General features: G+C 39.7%; 2 protein-coding genes across 2 annotated transcripts in view; both read right to left on the bottom strand.

Moving 5' to 3' along the window:
* The window catches only part of me3 (malic enzyme 3, NADP(+)-dependent, mitochondrial), a 17,533-nt gene extending 7,498 nt beyond the window's left edge, over nucleotides 1–10,035 (bottom strand). The window contains exons 1-8 of the mRNA XM_010778691.1: nucleotides 9,881–10,035; nucleotides 9,216–9,451; nucleotides 5,266–5,399; nucleotides 2,812–2,961; nucleotides 2,164–2,239; nucleotides 1,653–1,814; nucleotides 1,000–1,103; nucleotides 672–781 (exon numbers count right to left, since the gene is read on the bottom strand). Coding sequence (XP_010776993.1) covers nucleotides 672–781; nucleotides 1,000–1,103; nucleotides 1,653–1,814; nucleotides 2,164–2,239; nucleotides 2,812–2,961; nucleotides 5,266–5,399; nucleotides 9,216–9,446 — 967 coding nt within the window. The 5' untranslated portion in view covers nucleotides 9,447–9,451; nucleotides 9,881–10,035. The remainder of the gene's footprint in view (nucleotides 1–671; nucleotides 782–999; nucleotides 1,104–1,652; nucleotides 1,815–2,163; nucleotides 2,240–2,811; nucleotides 2,962–5,265; nucleotides 5,400–9,215; nucleotides 9,452–9,880) is intronic.
* Nucleotides 10,036–10,907: 872 nt separating this feature from the next.
* LOC104951945 (immunoglobulin-like domain-containing receptor 1) lies at nucleotides 10,908–18,993 on the bottom strand. Its single transcript, XM_010778689.1, has 8 exons — nucleotides 18,727–18,993; nucleotides 16,801–16,971; nucleotides 16,134–16,283; nucleotides 15,532–15,651; nucleotides 15,274–15,420; nucleotides 14,577–14,702; nucleotides 12,090–13,048; nucleotides 10,908–11,574 (listed from the first exon to the last, which is right to left on the bottom strand). The coding sequence occupies exons 1-8, from the start codon at nucleotides 18,773–18,775 to the stop codon at nucleotides 11,536–11,538; spliced, it is 1,761 nt and encodes a 586-aa protein (XP_010776991.1). The 5' UTR covers nucleotides 18,776–18,993; the 3' UTR covers nucleotides 10,908–11,535.
* Nucleotides 18,994–19,239: the final 246 nt, after the last annotated feature.

Here is a 19,239-nt window from a genome sequence, read left to right as displayed (position 1 = left end):
ACAGACTGAATTAAATATCCATAAACACTGCATCATGCAGGGGTGTGGAGCTCATTTAAGGGAAACTTTGCTTCCTGCATTCATTACACAGGAGGTCTGTCTTCCTGCATATTTCATGCAAAACCAGTCCCTTTTCTGAGCTTTTACTTCAGTGTTTTTTTTTTAAATCTTAAAGTGAATCTCTGTGGTTAACTTTAACCTTGAGAAGTGAGATAGCAACGCAACTTTTGCAGTGTTTTTACTAAATTGGAGCATACCCAAAACCTGGATTTAATTTAATTGATGTTCTCCCGCAGCAAATATAAATTATCAAATTCATCAAAAGTTAAGGGAAAACCTGGTTAATGAGTTACTAATGATATGAGCTCCTTTAAAAATCAACTGTGACAGTATCTATGATCATATTCATGTTGATGCTAATGTGGATTATATTAGTAATTTATTAAATAATTTTACATTATTCTGAGATTACATTTTAAAACATAATCCATCTTCTGAGAATGAAGCATTTATGGTCCGGAAATATTGTGGGGAAACTAGTCATGTTAAAAGTGTAATTTTTTTCTCCCATTTTATATATTTGTCTATGATTTTAACACAAAAAATAAATAAGTATTGTGTAAAAAGCTACATTTATGGTTGCCTGAGGGAAGCTGTAAATATCTAAGTACCTTGGATGTCGTCGTTGAAGGTGCAGTATTTGTTCCTGTATTTGTTCAGGATGCGGAACGCATTGATGTTGGCGAAATCCTCAAACTGTATCAGACAGCTCATCCCGTACCTGCAGAGCGACAAAGACGCATTCGAGATTCAAATTCAAGAACTTTATCGTCATTACGCAAGCACAACATGTTGAAGTACTTGTTGTCGGTTTAGGAATACTGCACATAGTGGTTTGATTATCAAGCAAGTTTACATTGCACATACTCCAATAATGACAGCACAATAGTATTGTCAGACCACCAGCAGATTCTTTAGTCATTTGCATTTTCTACTCACTTGTCCGTCACTGCCTGCATGAACTCGTCCACCAGCTCGTCGTATTCCTTTCCTCGGATCCTTTTGTGCTTCAGTCCGATGTACAGAGGGTCGTCGAGCAGCGCCTGCACCAAGAATCAATCAGACAGTCAGAAAGACAACTTGAAATTGCATTTCTGTTCAAGAACTAATCAAAGTGAATAGGTCAAAAAGGTCTAATAGGTCCTGATTGGCTTTCAAATATCAACAACTGAAGGGGTTAATGGAAGATTTGAGTTTTTCTTGTATTCTACAGTAATGTAAAAAGCAATTTTCAACTTCAACTTGCTCTACACACAGAAATTGCTATGAAATACATTTTTGTGACGTGTAAATATTTCAATTCAGATGCCCACACTTATTTATAAATGCTTATTGGGGTAGCTTTAACTATTGATTTCAGAAGGCTTAAAAAGCTGATTTTCTCAAGTAACTGAACCATGATTGGAATCGAAAGCATAGCAATAGAAACAATGGCCCAACCCTAATGGACCCTATCAGGTAATGACTGATAAGAAGAATCAGAATCAGAAACGGGTTTATTACCAGGTAGGATCACACGCACGAGGAATTTGATACATAATGAGGCAGATATAAAGTCATAAAGCTTTCTGCAGCTCTGTGTTTAAACTCACCTGGTTGTTGGTGCCGACGTCCAGCAGCACGGGGAGGCACTGCTGAGGCTTCACCCCCCCGCAGGCCGTGTACAGCGCCAGCTTCCCAACAGGGATGCCCATCCCGTAACCTCCAAGGTCCCCAAGACCCAGGATACGTTCCCCGTCTGTCACCACAACGGCCTACACACACAGAGAGACATTAGTTGTTGATACTGAGTGGTGCAAGGCTTACTTGGGAATGAGTTAGCATTTCAGCACTTCCATTCGTCTTGAAGTCAATGAGTTTTGATCAGATGCCTGAAATAAGGTCACGTTTAACACAAGCTTAAGATATTTGTTCATGCACAAAATACATCAGTAAATACTCCACTGGTGACTGACTAAAGTAAACATCATCACGCAGAACATCAGCTGTCTTTAGCTTAGCAGAGGTGACCTGAAGTCATGTGACCTACTTCTACCGATTGCTTAAATAATTATAAAAGTGTAGAGTATAATTTCTCAGGCACAAAAAGGTTTACATCTGTACCTTAATGTCTTCTTCAGGCCAGGAGTTGAGCACGCTGGCGATGTGGCCTTTATCATGGATGGTGATGAAGAGTCCTCTGAAAACAGAAAGGTTGTAATTATTATAATTAAAAATTAAGGCAGCAGTGTTGTTTGTGCTGTAAGGCTAAGTGAGTCAGGGTTGCATGTCTCACTGAAATATTTTGGGATTCCTTTTAAATTTCCTGCATGAAAAGGTAGCCATTAAAAAAGGATAGAAATGTATACTATAAGAATATTATGTCTATTTACTGCTAAATGGGAATTTTTGTATGACCACACACTCACAGCCAACCACCTAACTGTGATTTGTTTTTGCTTTTATTTTCACCCTGTATCCCTATCACCACTGTCCTCAGTTCACCCACCATTGGATATAATTAATCTTCAGTGTGCAGCTGAAACATGATGTGAACGCTAATGTCAAGTTAACAAATAATGATCTTGTTATTTTGTTAGGACAATGCAATTGAAATTAGATTGAGAGGAGATGATGGGCCGGAAAATATATTTTTTCGAAAACATTTAAAATGGTCCTTAGATGAGAAGGTTAATCTCAATGTAAGAATGAAATAAAACCTTGGTAAATAGTGTTCCCGTGCAGCTATGGTTTATATGAGATGAATCTCACCGTGGTCTCCTGAAGGCGAGGCCGTACTGCTGGCAGGCCAGGCCCACCGTGGGAGTGTAGACGATGGGCATGAACTCCTCGATGTCAGAGGTCAGGACTCTGTAGAACAGCTTCTCGTTCCTGTCCTGCAGCGTCATCAGCAGGATGTACCTGAGACAGAGAGACACATCAGGATTTATGTTTAGACAAAGTTAATTGTAGTTGTGCTAAAGTATTTCTGCACGATTATCATCTGTCTGGAACCAGACGCATCATAGAACACTATGCATGTTTGATATGGTTATTCTGTGTATGTGTAGTCATGGTGTTTATACAGGATGTCGTTCTTTGGAGATTATGTAACCACAATAACATCAAAAATAGCAGCGCAAAATGCTGTCACGAAATTCAACATATGTGTATTTCAGAGAGATAAGGGGGGGGATGGTGGAAGTAGGAAGTGGGGATGGTGGAAGTAGGAAGTGGGTAGCACCCCACATCCGCTTCCCTGATTCGGTTTCATAGCGCCATCATCAGGTCTACATTTCATTGAATCCAATACATTGGTTCATCACTGCAAAACTAATGTTCTCTTTATTTTGTTATTGTTATATTTCTATTTTTTAGGTCTTAATGTGTGCACATGTAAAAATGTGTCTTTGACTGTGTGTATATATATAAATATTTGCGCACATATTTTTATGTACATTTGTTTTTATATTCGGGATTGTGGGAAACGGTATTTCGATCTCTCCGTCTGTACACACAAACTGGAAGATTGACAATAAAGTTGACTTTGACTTTGTTATATTCTTGAGGTGCAAACAGCTCGCATAACTGCTAGTATGGCTTCAAACTTGTTTGTTTAACAGTGTGACATGTTGAAGTGCATTTACAAATTCTGCATTCATGAGACAACTTACAGTGTAAATATAGACAGGAGATATAGAGTGTGTGTGTGAAGGTGAGAGACAGCTGAATATGTATCTGTCTCAAGGACTCACAACCACTACTGGATCCCCAAAAGTAAGGATTTCTAAAGTAAGTTACCATACTAAAAGCTGTACAAAGCTGTAGTGTATTATACTGTATAGCAATCAAATAATAGATTCATAGGAAGAGACAGAAAGAATGTATGACATGCATCAACATCCCAGAAAAGACTCAAACCAGGGATGCTTCAGTGATGTTTATGTAACTACTAAGCCACGGGATGCTGCTCAACAAATATTTGACATGACACTAAATACATTTTTAATCACACGCCGAATGACAACAAAAGAGGTGCTAAAGAAGATTTTGACCAATCATATGAGACAGCAGTAGGGTTGCAAAATTCCAGGAATTTTCAAAGATGGAAACCACGGGAATTAACGGGAATAAACTGGGAATTTTCTAAATTGAAGGTTGGTTCTTCATAGGGAACTTAAATATAGTTGGGGAAAGTATATTTTAGCATAATCTTGACTCAAACAAACAGATGCCATTCAAGTACACTTGAATATCCATGCCATAGCACACTGCTTACTGCATGGCTATTGAGACTACACAAAGGTTCGCAACAGGCTCACAAATGTGAGAGTGGAAAAACTGGTTGGCATTCTGGCAAACCTATAAGGCTCTCTGAGCCTGACACAGAGCCATCCTCAACAAGGCTGGACAGTGACACTGAAGAGGAAGAGGAAGAGTTGGATGTTGATGAGGCCCAGGAAGAGCCCGTTGACTGAAAGGGTTTAGCCAAAATGCAGAGATTGCTTGAAGGAAGATTTGCATGTTTAATGGGACTTTTTGGAGGGAGAGGGGCTCTTTTCATTTAACATTTTGAATTGGACTTTGTGCAGATTTTTGGATGGGGGGTGCATTTTTGTTCATTTTTTAATGAGTGGGGTTGGGGGGGATGAGTAGCATTTAACTCAACATTCCTGTTTTCGTTCTTCAATGAAACAAATAATTGTTCGATAAAATAATTAAAATCTGTTGAAATGTCATGGTTTTTATTTTATTTTGCATCGAATATTTATAAATTTACCGGAAACTTTCCGCCCCTTTGCAACCCTAGACAGCATCTGATTGGTTGAGCCGATTCAAGATCTGCAGCTCCTTAACACGCATTTTTATAAATGTCTCCTCTGTATGAAGTGGTTTTGGTTACACACATGGAGAGGATTCACATTTTAAATATATATATATGGGAGGAATCTTAGGGCCCCTTTAGCAATATGTTGGGTTTTTTCCTTTCTCTGTTTTGTTATAGTAGCACTACTAATTATGTTGCGTTGTATTAACAGTCACTTGTGTATAATATCAGATTCGTAGGAGCTGTGGGGATATTGAGACGAGGTCAATATGAACTTCTTACTTTTATCACTCCCTAAGAGTATGCGTTTGAGTCGGGTTTTGGGCATTGATTTGTTTGGGGTTGATCAGTTACTTTGAAAAACGTGTTCTTATGTTCCTAAATCTCTGTTCTCTCACTTGTCCAGAGGGTTGATGCGGGTTTCGTAGCTCTTCATGACACGCAGCACCTGCACATCCTGGGAGAGGAAGCATGGCGGCAGCAGGCCGTGGATGCCCAGCTGGAGGCGCTCCTCCAGAGTGAACGCCATGCCCTGCAGAGTGGAAGAGTTATACAACAGAGAGAGTTTACACAGGGTGAAGTCTACTGAAGGAATAAGAACGCAGACCTCAGTGACTCATGTCTTAGTCATGCCGTTTTGAGGTTGGTTATGACTCATTCCCACGCCCAAATAGAGAGTGGCATTTTTGATGGTTTTTTTGTCCAAATATAGAATTTTTGTTTGGGAATAGAGCAAACTTTGAAGAGTTCTTGGGATGTTTGTAGCTTCGAGCAGTAACACATCACAAGGTGCAGCTTTTACTCTGAAAAAGCAGCACCTTGTACCCCCCTGCCTTCTGGTTATGGTTAGAGTCGCTCTTCTGTCTCGGCGTTGGCAGATTTCCCAAAGAGTGATCGGAGGGGAGCGTGAGGTTTAATCTATTTATTCTCTCCAATAGTGTGTGAGCCTGAACTCACTCCCCTGTCAGCTCCATTTCTCTTTCCTCTTCCTTACTGTGTAGCACTCTGAATTTCCTCTTGAATCTTGCACGTCAGAGGAAAAAACACTGACCTACTTGAGGATATCCCTCCTTCCTCGGCCAGTTTGTGTTTGTCTACTGCAGAATCTGTGAATTTAACTTCACATGTCCCGTAAAATGATTCATGCTGGTGTGAAATGTGACACCGGATAAGATATTTAGTTGCTAACATTGCCCCGGCATATGACCATAACGTCTACAGTCGTTCCACAAGCTGCATGCTTTCCATTAGGGAGTATTTTTAAGATACATGCCCAACAGTTTGCCAACACTTTACTGTACAGCGGCAAGAAAGAGCATGGAGGACAGAAGGTCTGCCTGCCAGAGGTCATTACAGAAGATCCTCTGATACAGCAATGGCTTCACCAGATTATCATTAGACAGGGGGAAAGAATGATTGTGCAAAGCAAAGTGTTAAACTAATCTAATGGGACTAGTGTGAACGTGAATGAGCAATAATCATCAAAGGAAGTAAGATGTCAAGCAAGGAAAATGAACCCAAACACATCATGCTACAATTTTTTTACTGATTCTTAGAAACATCCCACCTGGTTTTCATTTTCTAAGACTAACCGAGAAGAGAATCTTTCTAATACAATATATTTACTCTAATTTTAGGGTTCTTGGATACCCAGTTTGTTGCTAGCGACTGAGATGCAGGGTGCACCTGTATCCAACCAACATTTAAAGCAAGCCTTGCTACTCGTCAACCACGCCCTGAAAATCAGCGACAAACAAAAAGGTTGTAAAAAGAAACGTAATGTCAGTTGGATGAAAATATTATGTCTAATGAAAGAAAAATGTTGACCAACAACAAGTACTTGTTCGTCATCTGGTGATCTGATTTCTCAAACATATATGGCAGAAACAAAATGGCAATGTCTGTTTTTCCAATATTATGCACCCCTTTAGTGTCTTGTATTTGAATGGAAGACTTTTACATGTAAACGTCAAACGCAAACATGGCCGAAGAGAAAGTGATGGATCACCAGCGCTAAGATAAACCCATCCGAGCGAGCAGGTAAAGAGGCGCCAAAGTAAACGCATTAAGCCGACTCCTAACCAGTGTGTGTAAACAAACGAGAACAGAGAGAGGCTAAATGAGGGGGTGAGAGGAAGAACCTGCGTAACCCTCGTAATGGCTGCCATCCAAACCTTATCGTACATTACTGTAAAGTTACAACATAATAATACCACGTATAATAACACGTGTTGCATTTATATGGTTATCAGCTGATAGTCGGACATTTGAGAGGTCACTGCAATCTGGCCCGTTTGCAGAGAGAAAGAGATCAGGGTCAGAAATAAGGCCTTTCTAAATAAATACAGTTAATATATCCGGTAAAACTGAAATCATTTGTAAATTAATCGATTTGTTGAATGACAGAGAAAATATTGGCGTCTATTTTGATATTCAATTTTTTATTCGGTCATCTTTGTAAGCAAAAGTATTAAAAGAGACATCGATTATTATTATTCCAGCCCTTCAAATAAGGATTTGCTGATTTTCCATACATCACTTTTAAGTACATTTTGGACTTTTGGAAGAACAAGATTAAGATGTCCCATTCACCTCATTAGAGTTGTGATGGAAATGTGACGATTAGGGGGGGGGGTTTCATAGACAAATAAAAAATGTTTTAATGATACAAATAAAATAAGATTCATTGATAATAAATACAATCCTTAGTTGCAGCCTACGTATGTATCCCCTATACTGTAGCTATTCAGTGTTAGTTATCATTACACAGAACATGTGCGATAGTGGTAAATATGTGTAAAGGTCAAGAAAGGGTTATTGAAAGTGAACATGCTTAAGCCTGCTCATAACACATGTTTAAAAACACCCTAACATCAAGTAACATTCACTTATTAAAACAACTATTTTAAATCTAAGTGAGAGTCAAAAGCTCAACTTGCTGACCGTTTCCTCTGGATTTCCCTGTGAGTCAGCGTGTAAATGCTGAATGGGCACCAGGAACTGTGGAAGGAACTGTGACCGACTCTTATCAACCCAAATTAAAGCCATAAATTCAACTATAGTGTCTGTATCCGTCCTGCTAGCTAAGCAGAAAGAAGTAACCCCTGCCTGACTTTAGAGAAAATGCAGTAAAATTACCTCTCCACACTGACGGCAAAAGACAGATGTAGAAAAGGACAGAAACATAGGAGAACCATAGATATCTCCAGATGTGGTTGCTATGCCGCACCATGTGGTCCTACTTACATGGTATACTCTGTTTATATATTTTCTACCACCATAACGCATGGTATGCACAACATAATGTAATCCGAGACACAATTATGTGAACACAGGTTAGATTTCCATTTTAAGTTTTGTATTTTCACAACACTTAAATACGCATTCCAGACGTAAATTAGAACAGTGTTTTTTTTCAAGAATGCATTCTTTTACGTTTTTCCTTAGTGGTTTTTCACCATACATGACACTACTACCAGGCCAAATTCTAGTCACTGAAATGATAACCCTAACCCAGCGGTGTCCAAACTTTTTTCACGAGGGCCACATAAAGAAAAATATACCAAGGGCTGGGCCACTCACTAGAGGCGAGGTATTTTGCCTCTTAAGTTCAGTTCTAAGTTGGAAAAATCAATCCAATGTAGGTCAATTGTTCTTGATACTTGAAAATGCTGTAAGGAAAAAAACAGCCCACATCACAGCTCTCCATAGGGTTTGATTTATTTTGTTAGCAGCTCATTCCTTAAAACAGAAGCTTCAGATTGTGATAAGAAGAGGAAATATGAAGGGTATATTTCAAGGTTATGTAAATGTTTTTTATTATCAACTTAGATTTGTTAGAACATGTTTTCAACTTTAATGGACTGAATTTATTTGAAAATTGGGCTTAACACATGAATACTGCTTAATATATTTGAACATACATATCTAAGAAGTACAATATAAGACAAGCTGAAGTTTGTTATATTTTAATTTGCTGAAGGCCGATTCAAAATGGTCATCGGCCGTAGTTTGGACACCCCTGCCCTAACCCATCTGAAAAGTCTCTTGGCACTTAGGCACTTATTTGGGTCATTTTCTCCTTGAGACGAAAATACTAGTGATTATTTGATTAATATTCATTGAAAAGAGTGCATTCATTAATTATAAGTCTAATAGTTGCTGCCACATATTGTATACGGATTATTTTTGTGCCAAGCATGTCCTCACATGTGGGCAACAAACAAAGTTTCCAACCTCACCTTTACCTGTTGTCATGTCTATGAGAGAAAACATGGAACATTGTTTGCAGGTAGGCTATTTATTGGCATGGACAGAAAGTGGGATGTGGGAAAACACATCCACTAACCTTGTTGAGGTGTGGGTTTCTGGTGATGTCGTATCCCCGCTTCTTGGTGGTGACGCTGCCCTTAGGACTGGACCCGGAGTGGCAGACCCGGACAGCCTGTACGGAGGCCGGCATGCCCGCAGCCTGGAGCCCCGGGGAGAGGACCGGGGACCCGGAGAGGACCCTCATCCCGCCCGCTGCTGCGGAGCGTCTGCACAGAGACAGGGCGGCTCTTCCTGGGAGGGAGTTCATGCTGCCTGCAGGCCACCAGGAAGAAAAACACAACAAAGTGTCAGTGAAATCCTGTAGGTGGAACAATACAAGTCACCTTCTAGTTCAGGAAAAGGACGCATGACCTAGAGATGACACTATACCGTGAATAACACACAACTTATTCCTGTCAACAACCTGCATCAATGTGAGTGAGCATTAGCAAGCTGAGTCACAGCGATAAACAACAAGTTGCATACAACATAGACAATACATTGAAAGATATTAAGGAAATAATCAAGCCGATGTCTTCAGTGTGTTGATGTTAACAACATGAATTGTTAGGCTGACTTAGCTCAGTTGGAAAATGTTAGCTGTCCGCTGTTTTTATCTTAATTAAACATTTTTCTCTACGCAAATTTCAGCACAGTTGCTATTGCTAATTAGCAAATGGCTAATATCAGAGTTAGCCTCACCTGAAAACGATGTGTAGCTACTACTCCACTGACTTCAATCTTCATAGGAGGCGTTTCTTTGTCCAGTGCTCGCTTTAACAACCAGTTATCAGTATGCTGTTTTTATGTCGGATCGACAGTTAACAGCTGTTCCAGGATCCGTTGACTCCGAAGGTCTCACTTCCCTGCTGGATCCACCAATCAGAGCGCAGCATGCGGGCTGAGAGGCGGGACAATCCCCGTCCATCTCCCTCCTCTGATCCTGTAAACACAACTTCAGATTCAACATCTGCACTCTCAAACTGCTACTCAACTCTCTTTAAATAGGTCTCACTAAGTCAAAGAACGTGCGTTTACTCTATAGTGGGTAATGACTGTGGCATTGTTGAATTTCCTGGCTTGATTCTGTTTCATAAGAAGAGAAAAAAGCTGTGGAAAAACTGACATTTTACATCTCTTAGTCATGCACTGACACCCCTGAACTCCAGTCTGTGCAGTCTGCAGTTGATCAAAAATAGACACTGGTTCCCCCTGCTGTCAGAAAAGCTTCTATACAGTCTTTTCCCATAGTTTAAACACATTTTCCTGAAACCAAACAACATCTCAACGCTCTCAACACACACTTCCCCTATTAAAACTCGACACATCTCTTGCCAAATCAACACTGTACTCAAAATCATGGTATCTATTCTCAAAACTGATTATTTCCACCAAAATGACGATGATGATTCACTCAATGAATGAGGCATTTTTGGCCCGAAATAGATAGCAATTTTCCGTTTTGTGATACAACACCGGGGAATATTTTGTGAAAAAATTGCAATCAGAAAAACATTGTATCAGCATATGATACAATGACTTAATCACAACCCAGATTTCCAGAGTTATACTCTAAACTTAAAATCAATACTGTGAAATTGTTACTTCAAATATCACACAAATGGTACTTATTTTGGCAAAACTAAACAGAAATGTCACTGTTAAGTAAAATGAAAAACAATAAATGAATTATTAATTGAAGTACAAAACTGACAAACTTCACACAGGCTGAATATAAAAAGATTTATTTAAAACAAACACATTTAATCACATGCATCTCTATTCATGTTTGTAACCAAACATTATTGAAAATCACAATTATCTGTTGGTGTTCATGCAAAAACTTCATTACCTGAGTCTGTCTTTCTACAGATGTATAAAGATTGTATTGCTTATAATGTTATTATGGATAGAAGGTAAAAAGACACTTTAAATAGTACAAGAAATTATTCAAAAATGAGAAATTATTAAAAAAACAATCAAATCTGTCTCACACAGAACATGTCCACAATAATGAACCTATTACTAAACAGTATACACCAATCTGATTGTTGAAACACAATCCTTTACTTCAAACACCAGAAAGGAGGATACCTTTATCCATCACCAGAAGGAACACATTTACAGCTTGAATAAGAGTCTCACAGACGCTTAATATAACTTCATATTATTTGCAATTACATACAGAACAAAAGTCTATTCGAACAAGATATTTGTAGGATCACATTTTACATCATCAATGATATACTTGCACGCTGATGAACAGATGAAAGTACCTACTGCTTGTCTTCATTTTCACCGTTCTGGAAACATTCAGGGAAAAGTATTTATTTAAAAAAGAAGAAGATAGAAATGCTTCAGATGACTACGCTGGTGCCGCTACGGGAACTTCTATCCTAAGAGAGAAAAGTGAAAGAGCAGGAATTAGGTTAAAAGGTGGAGATAATAGAATAAAAAAAATTGGATATACATGATTTCAGGCTTTTTTGTATACTGTTATTGGAATAAAATATATTCAAATTGAAAGTACTGAGTATTCTCTCATTTCATTAGAATTTTAAGTAACATTTTTGAGAAAAAACAAATATGTACATAAATACAGTGTGTTTACATGCATGCACACAAACACAGAATAAACAGATGACAAAAGTTTGATTTAAAGGGGCCCTATTCATGTAGTGATTTATATAGGTTTTTGGTCATGTGTCAATGCTAAAATCCCAAGTCCCTTGGAGAAGGACATTATTATAATGAAATTGCGATATGAGTGGTTGACTGATCGCTAGCATGGCTAAAAGCAATAAAAGAAAGCCTAAAAAGAAACAAAAGGAAAGCACCAGGATTCAGAAAGCAGTGAAATGAAAAACCTAACTCATCAGAACATTGTTTAAGATCAGTATGTGTATCTTACAGAAAGGCGGTTGTAGTTCCTCCGGCCGTTGATGCGCTCCGCCTGGTTCTCGATAGAGAAGTAGCTCGGGGGTTTCTCCGGCCAGTCCTTCCCGTTCCCTGCTCTCCTCCTGCCGCTGCTGTCCTCGTCGTCTGAGCTCAAGGAGGCTTTGCGTCGTGGGGGGGGCGAGTAGCTCCTCTCCCTGCGGACCCCCCTGCTGTGCAGCTCCTCCATCAGGTCGTCTCGACTGCGAGCTCGAGGTCTGGATCCCCCTCCTCTCCTCCCGGCCGAACCACCTCTCTCGTTCCTCGAACCCCTGTGTGGCGCTCTCGCTCGCCTGTTCTCCCATTCAGAGTCGTCGCTGTTCTCACGCAGGATCCCCCGCCTGGGAGGGGAGGCGTCTCTGTACCCGCGGGGGGGGAGGAAGCCCCCTACCGAGCGGTTGGTGCTCCCGCTCGACTGGCTGGATATCCTGGGACCCCCTCGGGCTCTGTCGCCACTTCCAGGTGTTGAGTGTAAGGAGAAGCTGGGAACACGCTGGATTATGGGAGCCAGGGTGATCACTCTTCTCTCCACCCCTCGCACCCCCATCTCATCCAGGGCTGACAGCATACTGGGGGGTCCCGGGGTGTAGGGAACTGAAGGAGGAGGAGGGGGCTGAGGCTGGTACTGAGGCTGGTGCTGAGGCTGGTGCTGGTGCTGAGGCTGGTGCTGGTACTGAGGCTGGTGCTGGTACTGAGGCTGTAACGGCAGCATGTGTTGCTGAGAGTATTGAGCCATCGGAGGGACTCTCACATCCAGACCCCTCACCTGGTTCTCCAGGTAGTCCAACACCTGTCCGGAGCCTCGATTGCTGCTACGCATGCTGCTGTTCACGTGGTGTGGAGGAGGGGGAGGTGGCTGGTGCTGGAGGTCCATGGGGGACATCTGCATGGGAGCCATGGCAAAGTTTTGTTTGGTGGGGTAGTCCGAGTACGAGCCTGAAAAAAAGACAGCAAGAGAAAGACATTCATTATCTTACAGCTTACTATTATCTCCAGCCACATGGCGGCAGCAGAAACAAACATTAAACGCAACAGTGTCAAATGTTCATATTTAGGATGTATGATGTTAGCAAATACAGTAATCAACCACTTATATGGTTCATAAAGCTTCGGACAGACTTTTTCCTACACAAATGCATTTTAAATAGTTTCCTCATAGTAATGAAGTAGTGTGTTTACAGTGTTCATTTTGGGTCTTTTCATATACTGTATAACAGCATATGTTCAAATGTTTTCTGCATTATTTTTATTTTTATTCATTGACAGGAAACAGTTCATTTTTTGTTGTTGAAGAAATTAAATGAAAGCATAGCCGATCTTTGGCTTAGTAGCCTATTTGCACCACTGATGTTACTGTATTTGTTAAACGGCAAAATAATGTTAAAAACGGTTACGTTTTGGGCTTGATAAGTAAAGAGCTGAAAGACAAGAAAACCAATGAATGTGTAAACCAGGGGTATCCAAACTACGGCCCGGGGGCCAAATGCGGCCCGCTGGCCATTTTGAATCGGCCCTCAGCTAATTCAAAAAGTATGATGATATATGGCCCACAAATGAAACTTGTGCTTTTCTTATATTGTACTTCTTAAATATAATATGTACAAAATGTAAGACAGCGCCACTGCAGCGCATGCGCACTTCTTATCTCATAATTTTGACTTTTTTATCTCATAATTATGACTTTTCATGGGGAAGTGGCGGAAATGGGCTTCCATAATTTTCTAACAAATCTTAGTTGATACAAAAAAGCTTAATAACTTATTTACATAACAAGCTTGAAATAGACCCTATGTCATCTTATTATAATCACTCTGAAACTTCTGTTTTTAAGGGATGAGCTGCCAACAAGATAAATGAAACCCTATAGAGAGCTGTGATGTATGCGGTTTTTTTCTTAAAGCTTATTCATGTATCGAGCCTAATTTACCTACATGTTGCTAACTTATAACTTAACTGATGAGGCGATATACCTCACCTTTATGAGTGGCCCAGCCCTTCGTATATTTTTCTGTATGTGGCCCTCAGTGAAAAAAGTTTGGACACCCCTGGTGTAAACCATCAACATGTTTAAGGTTAATAAAAAGGTTCCTATCTCTGAAAAGGCATTGCCCCAGGACAAAATCTAGTTGAGTTAAAGAACGACTTGTGGTTTTTAGTTTAGCTTGAAATACAATAGTTAATTTACCTTTTAAAATAAACATGATTTAGTATATGGTCTTAGCTCAAACAGCTTTGTCCAGCAATTTCACATACTTTCTATTTTTACATAATTAAAAGGACAACTGTTTAACCCATGTGTTTTGTTGTTATATTTAAAATCAAGACATACAAGTAGTGTTTACACAGTGAGGACATTTTGTTCTCCCACTTCTGTAACCAAGTCAAACACACGCCCTTCAGTGTGGAGGAAAATGATTTAACAAAACATTAAAGGAAGTCTTTTGTGTAACTTTGTGTCACCCACCTGAGTAAAGTATGGGAACGCCCTGAGAGGAGCCGTTGGAGCCGATGGGAGCATACATGGGTTGACCGTTCATCCAGGGGCCCATCGCCTTCTGAGCGTCTTTTATCATCCTGTGCTGCATCACAGCTGCAAACAGAGCGGAGAGGAGAGGGGTCAAAGGTCAGAGAGACCCGCTGTTGACTGAGCCAATAGACCTGAACAAAAACAGAAACTGCAAAAGGCTTCGATTGCTGCTAACTTAGTGAGTGAGTTAGGAAGTGGGTAGGTCGGTCGGTCGGTAAATTAGTAAATGACAGAACAGTAATACAAGAAATAAAAGGAAATCAACTAAGTAGGTAACTAAGTAATAAATGAACTAACTAATTAATTAGGTAACAAACTAAATAAGTAGCTATTTAGGTAAGTAAGTATCCTCAATTTATACAGCACTTTAAAAAAAAGAGATGTTCTAAAGTGCTGACTGTAAATCAAACAAGTGCATTATAGTAGAAATAATTAACTCATAGACAACTTTTGAAACATACACATAGTTAACATTAAGAGTAATAATACAATCAAAACATAGTAAAAAGACAAATACAAACTAAATACATTTCTAGAAACAGAAAGTATGTTTTTAAAAGTTTTGCTCAATCAGTTTTGTTTACAGTACTGTCCCCTAAGGGTAAAACAGACAGACAAAAGGCCTCTCTGGTACCTTTCTCGGGGCAGCAGCAGGTCTGAGGACAGCAGGGGCAGCGGACGTAGCAGCAGCACTTCTGAGGGCAGCACTGACAGCAGCAGATGCAGAGCAGCATGAGGAGCAGCAGAGCCCCGAGGATGATCAGCAGCACCGTCAGCCAGTCTGCAGAATACACAAATATGAAGGACAGTCACTTTCAGTTATGCTGATTCCAATACTTTCTTTGATGAAAACAAAAAAGGTATCTATGCGATCTTAACGGAGGAAACTCACGGTACACGATGAGTTTGACTTCTCGATCCGAGTCCCCTGAAGTGTCACCGGCAGCGTCGATGGAGCAGAAGTAAACGCCGTTATCCCACCACATCACCTCAGTGATGACCAGGTCCGCCTCTGTTGACAGAAAACATACCATTACCTCCAATAAGAAGAATATACAGGGTTAAAGTGCTCTTAACTGGATGACTGACGAAAAGATATTTGAATATCATCTTTCTTTTTGTTGTTCAGTTTACTCAACACTTAGGCAAAGTCAGACACTGATTGGCTAATAGTTATTTTTCTAACATACACTATGTTAACAAACTACACTATCTTACATACATGTACTGTAATTATATAGTACATTATTTTGTATACGAATATATGGTGACCGTGCTGTGTCTTAAGATGTATTTATATATGATTGTATTGACACTACACACAGGCTAACAACCACACTAGTAACAATAGAGTGATGGAAAAGTCAAAAAAAAAAAAAAAAACTAGTCGTCATTTCTGGAAAGAATGATATACGGCAATAAGATGACAAACAACTTGATCAAATTACAGCTTTTAAACATCAGTTTTGAACATTATGACGGGATGAGACTCACTGTTCTGAATGGTGATTCTGCGCTCTCTGTAGTCGGCTCCCAGCATGGGCTCATTGGTGCCTCTCTTCTGGATCACCGTGCGCACCGTGCGCTGCCGGTCCGGGCAGTCGTTGGCCGGGTCCTGACCCAGCTGCAGAGACGCCTGATAAGCTTCAGGAACAGAAGGAAATACAATTCAATATTTTTCAATTTATCCAATTTTATGGGGTTACACTAAACACTATATTTTAACTGTGTGCTTCAACCCAACCGTGAAAGAGTATGAATGATGTTGCAACAAGCCAAATTCTATTACAAGTGCAGATATTATAAGAACAACTAATGAAACTAGAAGGGCACTTGCCACCGACCATTTAACCATTTAAAAATGATTAGTGTATCCACTCCATGACTCGGATCAGCTCAAGAACTGCCCATATAAGGTATGAAATATCATGCTAAAATTCAAGATTCAAAGGTTTTAATGTCCTACGCACATAAGCTACAGTGTATAAATGGCAATGAAAATCTTATGACCCGAGCTCCTCCAACAATGCAACATATATAATAAAATACAAATAAGAAAAGTATTCCAAAGAATGAAAACTACTATTAAAAGTGAATATGCCATGCCACTTGCAAAACACCAATATGTATTAGTGGTTTGGTTGAGCTACATAAGCCTCACCTGTGGAGTAGTAATCGAGCACGGGGTCTTTGCAGAAGGACTTGAACCTCCAGGTGACCAGGACGTCCTGAACGTTCGCTGAGGTGGAATAATCGCAGAGGATGATCACGGAGGCAAACAGCGTCGTACTTCTCTCCGTCTCCGGAACAATCACCTGGACGGCAAGCAGCTCTGGTAAAATAAAAACAAATGTAAAACAACAGCACATGTGACGCAATCTTTAAGTCAGTGTGTGTGTGTGTGTGTGTGTGTGTGTGTGTGTGTGTGTGTGTGTTTGTTTTGCAGCTTTATTCCTGAATGCTTGATCGAAAAAAATCTGGCCAGACTGGTTATGAGTTTACTACAGAAGTCTTTAAGCGTGAGCATATTATACTATATCATTAAGTCATAACAGCTGCCAATCACGATGAGCAAGAGAAAACAACACGATGACAGCAACCTCTGCTAATTGAGAAAAGTATCAGTTAAGGTTTAAGGTCAACACTGAAACACTTTCTCTCCAAACAAGGCGTTTAAAACTCTAATGGAGATGTATGTTTGTCAGAGTCAGTGTTTGTCTCAGTGGTCTAATGTCAAAATAGGCATAAAAGGCGCACATGAAAAAGTTTTAAATGAATGTCGAGGGCACAACAAAAAAATTGAAAGAAACACTGAGAACGAATTTTAGAAAAACATCCAAGAGTTATTTAAAAGAGAATTGTATACAAATAGGAACTGCAGCTGTAGAGATTTATAGAAATGTGCAAAAATATCTACATACATTGCAAAATCTCCAAGATGTGATCAGCATCCGGACTTTGTTGTGATGTAGAATATAGAGACGTATAAGTTAAAATCTAAAGTTTTACTAATAAATTATTCAATGAACATGTCCTGCTTTTCCTCTAAAATGTAAAACATTATTGCTTTTATTTATCTTACTTGAGAGTTATTTGATTATTTCTGTTAGAGGTGTAATTTCGAAGACATTTTGAACATGTGAGGAAGTCTTTGACTGTATGGACCAAACAACAAACTGATTAATCAACCAAGAATTGAGAAGAGTTGCGGATACCACTATTCGATCAATCAATTATTGTTGTATATTATTTTCAAAATAAATAAATAAAAAGTTATCAAAGTAAAACTCTTCAATGTTTATTTGATTATTGCTAGTTCTGCCAAAAGTCATGTACAGCATAATGTATCTGTAACTAACTATCTTAATTATCCATTAATAGTTCAAATCAAATGGGAGAATTTGCTGCTGGTATTTTCCTTGCTAGTACACTGAATATCTAAACATTGATTTATATCAGTTTGGGTTCACGGGAATTATGATAGATATTTTTTTATGATTTCCGATGGTTTTCCACAATTAATAGAAGAATCCAGAAATTAATCTGCAGATTAACTGATAATGAAATAAACTGTCTTTCAATAGGCCTACCTTTTTATATAGAGCAGGAAATCTTTCTAGGAGATCATTATTGAAATGTATGCTTGATTAACGACATATAAAGTTGATCCATGTAAACAACATGTGTCACTAACCCTGTTGTGCTTTATGTACATAATTATTTCAGCTCAACAGCAAATTAAGTTATAATTATTTGAATCTTTATTTGTGTAATAACGTTTTATTAGATGTTATATCAATCTGAGAGGCTGATTCCTTTGTGTGAAACGTTATGGTTAAAAAATTGTTTTGGACAACATGTTGAAAAAAACTATTAGTCGTGTGCAGTCACGTGACAGCCGTCGGCCTTGTCCTGTGTACACCTGCCGATAATAATTAACTTGAACACATCACTGCTAGTTTCGATTGTTTGCTTATAGGTGGCTTCCCTCTTAAATAGCTATACACTGGAAGAAAAACAGAGACGTCTTGATGAAGTATAATTGTAAGGCTTTACTGTGTCTACTGAAACGCCTTTAAAGCCTCACCTGTCGGCAGGCGAGCCAGCAGAAGCGCCATCAGTATCATATTTCCCATCTCGTTGCTGTGTATCCCTACGCCGAGGCTTCACTCTCTACCCTGTTGTTGGAGACTCAAAATCCGCCAGAAATCGTGAGTATTTGGAGGAAAACGTTGTATATCCGCTTCTGTACATAGTCCCTCTTCTTTATCCTGAAGACGCCATGTTGGAGAGGCAGGTTTTGTTTATTCTCTGAAGTAAAAAAAAAACAAGTGTTTACAGCCGCCCTGAGGAACAACTTTCCCGCAGAGAGAGAAAGAGAGGCGGATCACCCCCTCCCCCTCCAGGTGACATCATGGCCCCGCCCTCTGTGACAGGTGGATCAGGGAGGAAATAGAGAGGAGCAGGAAGAGCAAACAAAGGTGATGTTTCCCACAACTATCACGTCATGCTTTAACTGTGGTGTGTTGCCACTTTATTTAATGTATGACCAGGGCCATCCCTGGCCAACTTGGGGCCCCAAGCGACATTGTGAGATGAG

The sequence above is a fragment of the Notothenia coriiceps genome, unplaced genomic scaffold (assembly GCF_000735185.1).
Source record: "Notothenia coriiceps isolate Sejong01 unplaced genomic scaffold, NC01 NC01_scaffold00019353, whole genome shotgun sequence".
Classification (NCBI taxonomy): domain Eukaryota; kingdom Metazoa; phylum Chordata; class Actinopteri; order Perciformes; family Nototheniidae; genus Notothenia; species Notothenia coriiceps.
Note: the sequence above shows the minus strand (reverse complement) of the source record. Positions and strands in the feature narration are given on the sequence as shown.